A 12,163-nucleotide genomic window follows, 5' to 3' on the forward strand; every position below is an offset into this window, starting at 1 on the left:
GGCCCGGGAGCCGCCCAGGGCGCCCCACTCTCCCTTCCGTCCAGCGATCGCCTGAACCACGTCACATCTCTCTCAAAACCACAAGGGAAAGTAAATAAAGGAAGGTCTAGGTCTCGGAGGCTTAGGCTCACCACCCACCGCGGTGGACTCAATCAAAACACACCTCTGCGCCTACAATCAACACCAGGCTGGTCCAATCAACGTCCGCCTCAGGCGACTGGGCGTGGCTCGGTTAGCCAATGACATCTCTCGCCTTCCTGGCTTCTCATTGGAAGAGGCCCGGTCGATAGGCGGGACTTCCTGTCCATCCCGGAATAACTTCCTTTCTGTTGCATCTTTTCCCTCAGATACAGTCGGGGAAGTCGGTGCTCACTCCACCTCTTCGCGGACCGTGAGGCGGGTTAAGGTTTGAGCGCGTCGTGGGGTCGGGTCGCCGATCGCTCGATTTCTGCCTCTGTCGCCTCTTATTTCCCGCCTGGGGATGGCGACATACACCTGCATCACCTGCCGGGTGGCGTTCGACGACCCCGAGCTGCAGCGGGCCCACTACAAGACGGATTGGCACCGCTACAACCTGAAGCGGAAGGTGGCCGACATGGCCCCCGTCACCGCCGAGGGCTTCCAGGAGCGCGTGCGGGCGCAGCGGGCCGTGGCGGAGCAGGAGAGCAAGGGCACGGCCACCTACTGCACCGTCTGCAGCAAGAAGTTCGCCTGCTTGAACGCCTACGAAAACCACCTCAAGTCCCGGCGGCACGTGGAGCTGGAGAGGAAGGCGGTGAATCGCAGGGTGGAGATGATGAATGAAAAGAACTTGGAGAAAGGGCTGGGCGGGGACAGTGTTGACAAGGATGCCATGAACGCGGCCATCCAGCAGGTCATCAAGGCCCAGCCGTCTCCCAAGAAGGCCCCTCCAGCGCCTAGGAAGGAGTCCGGGGGTCCCGGGGCGGTGGCCGAAGGAGGACGGGAGGCAGACGACCGAGACCCGGCCGAGAAACCTCCCCGGTTACAGTGGTTTGAACGGCAGGCGAAGAAGCTGGCAAAGCAGCAGGGCGAGGAAGAGAGTGAGGAGGGGGACCTGGATGGAGACGGTGAGGGCCCGGGGTGTGTGTGTGTGTGCGCGGGCGGTTTCCAGATTGGTTAGGCGGAGGGGGCGTGGGGGCGTCTTTCAAGGAAAGTGATGGGAGCGGTTTCGATGCTTTCTGAAGTCGCTTGTCTGTCCATTAGCCCCGCGGGGAGAGCGGTCTGTTTCGTTCACTGTTGTGGATTCAGGGCCTGAAACCTTGCCTCGGGGGAAAAAAATATGTCCCTAATAAACTCCTGCTGAACGGATTGATGGCTTCTCTGTTTTGAATGAGGAGGCTTTTGCATAGAAGGACAAAATTCTCTTGGGTTTCTAGTTACGATGGATTTACACTTAATTTAGTTGATTGACACAATAAAATGAGAGGTTCAAAAGCAGCTAGCTAACCTGAAATGAGGAGCTGGAGCCAGCAACCTGGCCCCTTGACTTTGAGTTATTTATTCCTTCTTTCCTTCCTCACACATCCTGTTAACACCGATTGTATGTGTACGTAGTAGAGACACAGGGAAGACCCAAAGACTCCTTCAAGGAGTTTACTGTGGGCTGGAAAAGAAAGGTTAAGGTATTTCTTAGCCTTTACAAATTGGTCTGTGGTAAAGGAATAGTTAAAATTGAGATCTTGAAAGAGGAGTTGTCCTGGGAGGTAAGTCAGCACTACCACCTCATGCTTGTCCATTTGTATATTTGTGTGGTTTCTTACATTGTGGTCACCACTTTTCTGAAACTAACCTTGTTTTTCAAATCTCTGGCTTGAAGATTGGGAAGACATTGATTCTGATGAAGAAATGGAATGTGAAGATGCTGATTCGATGGACGAGTTGGAGGAGCAGGATGCAGAGGAGGAGGAGGCCGGGGGAGGCGCTCCTCTTGGTGCCATCTCTATAAAGGACTGCTTATTTTGTTCCCATCATTCAAGCTCCCTTATGAAGAATGTGGCTCATATGACTAAAATCCATAGCTTCTTTATTCCTGATATAGAATATCTTTCTGACCTGAAGGGACTGATTCAGTATTTGGGTGAGTACAATAGCTTTCCTTTTAACAAGGAAATAGCACGTAATTGGGGGGGGCAGGTCTTAAGGAAACATTAGTTTTATGTTTTTCATCAATCTTTGATTTAATTACTAGTACTTGTTTATTTTGTGAAAATCAGAAATTTGGTGCATGTTGGTTTTTTTTGAGTTGTGCAGATACATGGTGAGATTGCATCTGGCCACAAAAGCTTTTTTTTCATATTTTTCCCCCTCAAATTATTTTGTCAGGAGAGAAAGTTGGTGTTGGGAAGATTTGCTTATGGTGCAATGAGAAAGGGAAGTCCTTTTACTCCACGGAAGCTGTGCAAGCACACATGAATGACAAAAGCCACTGTAAGCTCTTCACAGATGGTGATGCTGCTTTGGAATTTGCAGACTTCTATGACTTTAGGTAGGTCTGTGGTTTGTAATGTGAAGCAAAGTGAAGTCATTGTCTTTGCATTGAAGTGGTATTAGAAGTGCCAGTGCCTGATATGTGTATGGCACCGTACAATATAGTCTTTATAACTCTTACAACATCTCTATATGGCAGGTTATTCGCTCTTGTTTGGTAGGTAAGAAACTGAGTGTAACAAAGTTAAACACATACATATGATAAAGAGAAGTTCTCAGGCCCCAAACTGAAATTTGTTTGACTTGAAAACTCAGGGGCTTTTGGTGGTTTAATGATCAGGTGTTCAGCTTTGCCAGTTAACCTCATGAACAGAAGCACAGGAATTAGGTTTTGGTTTCCCTGAGAGTCCTTCAGGCTCAAGCTGTCTCCTAAGGGGGTTGAGGCGGTTGCTGAAATAGGCCAGTCGTGTGCATTTGATGGTGAGATGATCCCATAGGTGGCTCACCCTTTACCAGAAACTTGTATAATCGATATACTATGCACTGAATCTATGGTAGATGTCTATTGGACAGCTTTGTTCTAGAATTTAAAGAAAATCTTTTTTCAATTACTGTTGACATACAATATTATATTAGTTTCAGGTGTGCAACATAGTGATTAGACATTTATATAACTTAGAAAGTGATTACCCCAATAAGTCTAGTACCTATCAGACACCATACATAGTTATAATACTAGTGGCCTGGTGCACATTGAAAGGAAATTAATTAGAAGAAAAATTTTAATATTGCTATTCACCCTTTCTCTATATAGAAGTGTCAACCAAATTCAAGATCGACAATGACAGATCAAAACACACGTGTGTGATTGGCACCAGTGAGAGCTTTATATGTATTGTGCATGCGCGAGTCAGCGTTTATTTTTAAATTTCCAGTGCACGTCATAGGATGGATGGTTGGTCACCTATCCTTTTATATATGGAGATGGTTAAATTGATGAGAGCTGCATTTCCAGCTCTACATTCTCTCCCTCTCTGGCTACCTTCCTAGGGAGAAACAAATAGGTAAAAAAATTCAATTATAGGTAATTTGCTCATTGTTTTTTATGTACAATTTTAGGTTCATAGCAAAACTGAGCAGCAGGTACAGAGATTTTCCATATACCTCCTGCCCCCACACGTGCATGGCCTCCCTGGTTATCAACATCTTCCACTTATTGTACATTTGTTAAAATTGATGAACCTACACTGACTCATCATTATTCAAGTCCATAGTTTGCGTTAGAGTTCACTCTGGTATTCTATACTGAACATATGTATGATGACAGATAGCCACCATTATAGTATCATCCAGAGTAGTTTCATTGCCCTAAAAATCCTGTATGTTCCCTTCCTCTACCCCTAACCCTGGAAACCACTGATCTTTACGTACTCCATAGATTTGCTATTTCCATAACTTCATGTAGTTTGAATTATTCAGTAGCCTTTTCAGACTGGCTTGTTTCACTTACTAATAGGCATTTAAGGTTCCTCCATGTCTTTATGGCATGACAGCTCATTTCTTTTTGGTCTCGAATAGTATTCCATTGTCTGGATGTACCACAGTTTATCCATTCACCTAATGAAGGACATTTTAGTTACTTCCAAGTTTTAGCAATTATGAATAAAGCTGCTAAAAATATCCATGTGTAGATTTTTGTGTTGACAGTAGTTTTTTAGCTCTTTTGCAGATATACCAAGTAGCAAGATTTCTGGACCATATGGTAGAGAATTACCGTATGTCAGTGAATTACCATATGCCAGTAGTTTTGTAAAAAGCTGCCAAGCTGTCTTCCAAAGTGGCTATACCATACCATTTTTCATTCCCCACAGCAATGAATGAGAATTTCTGTTGCTCCACAATCTCAACAACATTGGTATTGTCAGCATTTGGATTGTGGCCAAATTTAAGCTTCTCATTGTTTGAATTTTCACTTCCCTGATAATATGATTTGGCACATCTTTTTACACGCTTATTTGCCAGCTGTATATCCTCTTAGTGAGGTGTCTGTAGGATCTTTGGCCCATTTTTTAATTGGGTGTTTGTTTTCTTATTGTTGAGTTTTAAAAGTTTTTTTAAAAAAATATTTTGGGTAAAAGTATTTTTTTCAGATGTATCTTCTGAAAATATTTTCTTTTGTCTGTGGCTTATATTTTAATTCTCTTGACATTTTCTTTTCACAGAATAGATGTTTTTAATTTTAATGTAGTCCAGTTTATCAATTTTTTTTCCTTCATGGATCATGCCTTTGTTGTGATACCTAAAAGTCATCACAAAACCCCAAGTTACCTAGATTTTTCCTGTGTTATCTTCTAGGAGTTATATAGTTTTGTGCTTTCTAGTTAGTTCTATGATCTGTTTTGAGTTCATAAGTCATTTGTGCACTTTTACTTCACAGAAAATGTTAAAAAGTTGTTTTCTGTCTATAAACCCTACAACTCTGTACCTTTTGGGTAGCTTAGTGGATTTGCCACATTTGCAAATGCAGTTTATGTCTTTAGTTAAATTTGAGGTATTAATCTATTTATTAATACCTTTCACTGTTTCCAGGAGTAGCTACCCAGATCATAAGGAAAGGGAGGAGCCTGATGAGACCGAGGAGTTGCCCTCAGAAAAGACCTTGGATTATGATGATGAAACCATGGAGCTGATTCTACCATCTGGTATGTGCATTTGTCAAAAATAAATAGCTTAGCCTGGCTGGTTTGGCTAAGTGGATAGAATGTCAGCCTGCGGACTGAAGGATCCCAGGTTCAATTCCAGTCAAGGGCACATGCCCGGGTTGCAGGCTGATCCCCCAGTGTGGGGCATGCAGGAGGCAGCCAATCCATGATTCTCTCATCATTGATGTTTCTATCTCTCTCTCCCTCTTCCTTCCTCTCTGAAATCAATAAAAATATATATATTAAAAAAATAAAAATAAAAAATAAATAAATAGCTTAATGCCAGCGAGACTATTGGAGCTGCATGTTTTCACCCATTCTTTTCTGTATTGATGGGAAAAGAACATAAAACTTAAAATGCATATTTGTGTTCTCAGGTTTGTGGTACTCTCTAAAGGTTGCCAGTGAGCTCTGTGTTGGCTGTTTTGTTTAAATTGGATCGCTGTTTTTGCTCGCTTCTCTTCTGTCTGGTCAGAATGCTTTGTCAGGCATTTCTTTTCTTTTCAAATATGTAGACTTGTTCTATTGATCAACACTTTGGGCCCAATCTAAGTTTTTCTTGTTAATCTTGACCTTACTCTTACTTTTTGAACTGATTCCTGTTTCCTTATATTGCTCAGACTTCCAAATGGTAGTCTGACATGGGTGTATCTGATGGACAGCGACCAGTTTGTTTCTGTTGTAGGGAGAAGTTTAGAATTTGGATTCTGTCTTGTACTGTGGGGAACAATATTCTTAATGCCAGTAATGTAGTTGCTGCAGATCAAGTAGCTGTGACAAAGAGCAGCCAGTAGAGGGCACTGTGGGCATAATTCTGAAAACTGGTTTGTCTCCTCTGCTTGAGGTCTTTGCTCTTCAGTTTCTGTGGAGTAAGTTGCTATGAAAAACATATCTAGTGAACTGCTGACTAGCCAGATGAAACTGTTGGTGGGTCCACAAGAGGTAACTAGATAATCTTAAGAAAATTACTGTTGGAGATACTTTCCCCCCCCACAATCTAATGTCGCTGGTTGTTGGGCTACTTGTTAGGCAGGAGTGGACAGTATTGTAAGTGGTTATTGCTGTGGTGATGGATAGATGGACAGATTGTGACTTCACATAACTCAGACATAACCCATCTGGTTATATTGAGCAGTCAGTATGTTCTAAAAATAATTTTCCTTGATGAGGCCTTCAAATTGAGCTGTTCTCAGCATGTTATACTTGGTGCTTAAGGTCAGGTGCTCACTGTCATTGACACAGGGCAGGGTGGCTCTAAACATTGCATGTTTTTATTCATTCTGCTAGCTGTTGGAAATGAAACCCTTTCAAGGATGTTTTTAAAAGGCAAACTTCAATAAAAATGTATTTCCAAATGTTGATTAAGAATATAAATATAAAAAAAGAATATAAATATATTGACTTATTATATCCTAATGACCAACATAATGATTTTGAGGAAGTCATCATTACAAACCTGGAGCATTCCGACCTAACATTACAAATAGAAAATCACAATGAGCAATGCTAGGTTTCCTGCTAGAGTCTCCATTTAAGTTGAGTTCATATCCATCAGCTGCACCTCACTTATTTTTTTGTGGTCTAGGAGCTTCGTTAACTCTTAAGCTGCCTGAACAGTCAGGTTCGGAAACATGTTTCTGTCCATATCGGTATTTAAAGACCGTATTGTCTTTGATTTAGATGTTTCCTTTTGTCATCTCTTGAGTCTGGAAGTAATTGTTTTTCCATTCCTGTGTAGCAAAAAAAAAAAAATAATAATTTTCTGGTAGCTTCCCAGGTAGAGGGACTAAAATAATAGACCTGACAGAATTTTCATGTAAATTAAAGATCGAGGTCTTAAAAGCAAATATAAGTGTGTGCCATACTTATAGTATCCTTTATGTATAGTATCCTTACAGTATCTTTCTACACAGGATTATGAAAGAAATGGCTTTATATATGTAGGTGTCAAACTTTCCTGGAAGTTGTCCACATGGGTCTACCTAGCCATATATCTTTTACTTATCAGCAGGAGTATCTATTTTTTATCTTTTGTATATGCTGTTGTTAAATTTCTACACATTTATATCTGTCTGAAAGGTGTTTGCTTATTTCCTAATTAATATTCTTGTGAAAACACAACTTGTATTGAGTAAGTTCCCAGGTGATGCTGATGCCATTGGCACAGGATCACGTTTTGAGAGCCTGTGCCCTGATGGAGTCAGGAGTTAGTCTTCACAGAGGCCTGCCCCCTTCCCTTTCACCTGCTGTGAAGCTAAAATATAGGGGTCAGCACACTTTTCTGTAATGAATCAGATAGTCTATAGAAATTCACTTCTGAAAGCATGATTTCATAATCTTACCAGATCCTTCTAAATAGGCAAAAGCTATAGAGAGAATTCAACTTAATCATCTTTTAAAATCCTAGTTCACCAGGTAATTTCCATCATTTAGAGAGCAATAGGGCGGAACCAGAACCATCTGCATCTACACCAGCACTCTGCGTGGCCCACCGCAGCATGGCCACCCTCAAGCGCTTTCCGAAGCTCCTGCAACTGGAGCAGCGGGGAGGGGCGCCATTCCAGGTGCTGAGTGACATCACGAAGCAGCCCTGCTGGTTCCACACTGAGTACCTCAAGAGTCTGAAGACACTTCACCTCAAGGCGTGGCTGGCGGAAGCGATCTTTGGCCCCGGTGAAGAGCACATTCCGCACGTTGTGTGTCACAGACCCTGCTTCGCATTATAATCAGTGGGACCCTGAAGGCAAGGCTGAGATCTTGATATTTGATCGGCCTTCTTACCAAAAGGATGTGTCCAAGATGATCATGAACTCGGCTCATTATCACCGCCAACTCCGGGTGCAAGGCTTGGGGAAGAACACTGCCCAGGAGGCCAAGCCTCGGAGCTTCTCCGCTGTAAAAAAAAAAAAAAAAAAAAAAAAAAGGAAAGCAATAGGGCAGTGTTTCTGAACCCAGGCACTATTGACATTTTGGGCCAGATAATTCTTTGATGCAGAGGGTTATCCTGTGCATTGCAGGATGTTTAACTATATCCCTGACTTCTGTCCACTAGATGCCTTATCCACTCTCTAGCTGTAACAACCAAAAATATGTCCAATCATTGCCAAGTGTCCTGAGGTAAAGTCGCCTCTTTCTGAGAACCACTGCTGTAGAGAATTTAAGCAAAGGAAAGGTGGATTGATTTCTGTTCTAGCCCAACTGTGGCTTGTAGGCCTAAACATCAAGACTGTTCTCTGTGCTCAATCTTCTATATAAAGAATAAAGTTAAAATCCCCTAGCTCCTAGGGCTGTGGTCGGCAAACTGCGGCTCACAAGCCACATGTGGCTCTTTGGCCCCTTGAGTGTGGCTCTTCCACAAAATACCATGGCCTGGGCGAGTCTATTTTGAAGAAGTGGCGTTAGAAGAAGTTTAAGTTTAAAAAATTTGGCTCTCAGAAGAAATTTCAATTGTTGTACTGTTGATATTTGGCTCTGTTGACTAATGAGTTTGCCGACCACTGTGACCTAGGGTCCTATTATCTGTATTAGTAGGTATTGCTATGTGAATTTCTAGGTAGGAATATTGTACATAAATACAAGATACTGAACGCTTCAGTTAAAAATTACCATTCTCTAAAAAAATCTCACTGCTTTTTTGTTTTCTTTCATTTTTCAATATGCTGCTTCATATTTTTTCAACAACTAGAGCACTGTCTCCTCCGGCACGCCCATTTTCCACCTTGATACCCTGTAGAATCTGATTTGGAAAGCCCTTGCTTTATAGCTGTGTCTTTAAAACTATCCACCTCAGTGTTTAAATATTGCTCCTCTGAAAAACAGGTGCCAGAGTGGGCCATCGCTCCTTGATGAGATACTACAAACAGCGATTTGGCTTGTCAAGAGCTGTGACAGTTGCCAAGAACCAGAAGGCCGTGGGCCGGGTCCTCCAGCAATACAGAGCCCTGGGATGGACTGGCAGCACAGGTATGTCGGTGTGGACAGCCACAGACCAGCCCACGCACTCGTTTTCCAGCAGGGCTGGGGAGAGGTCGCTTCCATTTATGTCGTCTTTGCGGATCCTCTCGAGGGGAAACTTAGCCTCTTGGCTCTTTGGCTCCCTTTACCACCTGGTTTGTTTATGTAATAAACCCCAAGTTCTGTGACTTCAAAACTTCATATTCCTGTAACTTTCTAAAACTGCATCAACACCATTAACTTTCAGAAGATAATAATTACCAAAAAATATTTAGTAATCACCAAATGTTGAAAAAACCCTGGAGATTACACAGAAGAACTAAGTAGTATCTTTGTGGCAAAAGTGGAGTCCTATCTGATGTACTTGTAGGTTCTTATATGATGAGCATGAGTAATTTAATTCACTTACACCTCCTTTTTCTCATTTATGAAATGGGGATGATAATAATAGGACCTACCTTGTAGAGTTGTGCGGGTTGATTATCATAATGCATGAGTGCTATAGTATATGCGCATAATCAAGACTAGCCATCACTCCTTTATGTAACTTTCCCATTGAAAACTTAGTAATACTGAGTCAAGCAATAAAGCAGGCCACTGAAATTGTTGGTCTTGGATGCATCATCATTATGAAATTATTTAAGGGTATTATGATGTGTCTGCTGTATGAGCTCTGTCCTTAGCTCTTCTGGGAAAACATCAATCCACTAGAGGACTATGGAGATGATAAGAGGAGAGCTCTTTTTTAATGGCCTGGAAAGCTATGCCAACCAAAATCCATTTTCAAGGTCACTGTGTTTATATACACTCGGTTTCCTTTACTGTGGCCACCTGTGAGCTTTTTAGGTCAGAACAGATGAAGTATAGGGAAAAGTAGCAGCGGGAAGGCTCTGTCATCCAATCAGCTTCCTCTGGTTTCAGGCAAGGAGGACACCTGTGCAGGAGACTGTGACTCGGTCTGAGGCGACCCTTAGAACATCAGTTGGGCCCTAAAGTGCATCTACTTGGTAGCATGGTGACCTGGGCCACTTAAATCTAGCAGACACTGAATTTATCTCATACTTCTCAATTGTCTGACTCGATTTATAGTTTCTGCTTTTCTCTGTCCCCTTAGATCAATGGCGCTTTGGCTTATGGGCTTATAGACCCTTTTCAGATTATGAAAACTAAAGTGGTTCATCCCAGAGAGAAGCATATATATATATATATATATATAGAAGTTCTGATATGAAGTGTGTGTGTATGTGTGTATATGAATTCTGGGGTACACATAAACCCCTGGCCCACTGCATGGAGATCCCAAGTTAGCAACTTTTCTTTAAATATAAGAACCCCAAACTAAGCTTGAGATTCTCTGCAAAGATTGGGTTTTCTCTGATCACAACAGACATTTGCTTCATTCTTATCTCCTTTCCAACCACAGGAGCAGCTCTTATGAACAAACGGGACATGCAGTATGTCCAGAGGATGAAGTCTAAATGGCTGCTGAAGACGGGAATGAAGAACAATGCCACCAAGCAGATGCACTTTAGGGCCCAAGTGATGTTCTAAGGGTCTGCTGTGGATTGAGGCATCGTCTCCTGCATAGGGGTCCTTGCCTGAGAACCAGCAGAAGCTGATTGTATGACAGTCCTTTTGCTGCTACTTCTCCCTGTACTTTATCTGTTCTGACCTAATAATAAAAGGCAGAATCATATTGGCTCTTGAATATTATTTCTGGTCAGAGTTTAAAAGTTTATCTTTTCACAAAGTGTCTACTGGACTCAGGACTTGCACTACTGCTGGGAAGTGTCTTTCCTTAGCCTTTATCGGATTTATGGCTGTCAGAATAATATGGGAAACTCACTAGTGACTTGTCTGTTCCAAAGTTTAACTTTCAGAAGAAGGACTTAGCAGATTATGGCACTGGAACCTAGTAAGAGGGCTTAGTTGAATGTACCCATTTGAATGTACATTTCTAAATATGAACACAAGAATGACGGGGCTGTGCACTCAGTTTTCAGTGCTGCTTTTATTTGAGCAGTTAGTTCAGGAAGGAAATAAATGTAGTGTTTACATCTCATTTTAGAAACAAGTTACCTGGGGGTGAAGAAACTTACAAATCCATTGAGCTACCTTTGTGCCTAGAAAATTGACTTGGTTTTTCAATCTGTAAAATGGGGTGTTTACTACCTCACAGGTTGGGGTTAAATAAATTTGCTAGAGGACCCATCACTCATTCAGTCCCCAGCATAAAGTAAATGTCAAAAGTCTCTGCTACTATTTTGTTCTTTCATAGCCACATGCAATTTTTTTAAAGGTTTTAAATGGACCAATTACTCTTTTTTAAAGCAGTTAGTTTTTATTTTTAAAAAATATATTTTTATTGATTTCAGAGAGGAAGGGAGAGGGAGAGAGAGAGAGAAGAAACATCAATGATGAGAGAGAATCATTGATTGGCTGCCTCCCGTAAGCCCCACATTGGGATCGAGCCAGCAACTTGGGCATGTGCTGTGACCGGAAGTTGAACCATGACCTTCTGGTTCATAGGTCGATGCTCAACCACTGAGCCATGCCGGCCACATGTTCTTTTCTTGATATCTCATAGCCATTGCATTGGAGAAGTGGGTAGAGAACCTGCTTAAGACCTAGGGAATGCTCCTATCCCTAACTTCATGCTTGACCATTTTTAATTTCCCTACTTAACATATTGTTGTCATTGGTCTTTGGTCTCTCCAATTTTTTATTATTCACAATTCCTTTTAATTAAATTTAAAATTAATCCAAATTAACCCCAAAGTTGATCATTTTGCTAAATCCAAATTTGTAATCCAACCCCTATGGATATTTCCACTCATTGCCTGTTGTCTTTAAGACAGCCAGTTGTCTACATTTACAGTGGCTACAGAGTAATGGTATTACAGGTTCTTCATTAGTACGAAGTTGGCACTGGCTGCTGCAGCTGGCTGCCCATGACTGTGGAATCTTCTCTCCTGGGAGTAATCTCAGGACCACATGGCCCTTGCAAATTTATGTGTCTGTCTTTAGTTTGAGACATCAAGACTGGGATCAACACTGAT

The 12,163-nt window shown here is 42.0% G+C and overlaps 1 protein-coding gene across 1 annotated transcript; it reads left to right on the plus strand.

Moving 5' to 3' along the window:
* Positions 1 to 319: 319 nt before the first annotated feature.
* Positions 320 to 10,800, plus strand: ZNF622 (zinc finger protein 622). Its single transcript, XM_008151667.3, has 6 exons — positions 320 to 1,088; positions 1,838 to 2,098; positions 2,344 to 2,506; positions 5,038 to 5,150; positions 8,970 to 9,113; positions 10,528 to 10,800. The coding sequence occupies exons 1-6, from the start codon at positions 482 to 484 to the stop codon at positions 10,653 to 10,655; spliced, it is 1,416 nt and encodes a 471-aa protein (XP_008149889.1). The 5' UTR covers positions 320 to 481; the 3' UTR covers positions 10,656 to 10,800.
* The last annotated feature ends 1,363 nt before the right edge of the window (positions 10,801 to 12,163 follow it).

This window comes from Eptesicus fuscus, chromosome 4, assembly GCF_027574615.1.
Source record: "Eptesicus fuscus isolate TK198812 chromosome 4, DD_ASM_mEF_20220401, whole genome shotgun sequence".
Lineage (NCBI taxonomy): Eukaryota > Metazoa > Chordata > Mammalia > Chiroptera > Vespertilionidae > Eptesicus > Eptesicus fuscus.

Excerpts from the sequence above, each read along its gene's own strand:
- ZNF622 (XM_008151667.3), top strand. The coding sequence starts at position 482 with ATGGCGACATACACCTGCATCACCTGCCGGGTGGCGTTCGACGACCCC. Across the intron at positions 2,507-5,037 it reads GCAGACTTCTATGACTTTAG|GAGTAGCTACCCAGATCATA; the intron begins GTAGGTCTGTGG and ends CACTGTTTCCAG. Across the intron at positions 5,151-8,969 it reads GGAGCTGATTCTACCATCTG|GTGCCAGAGTGGGCCATCGC; the intron begins GTATGTGCATTT and ends TCTGAAAAACAG.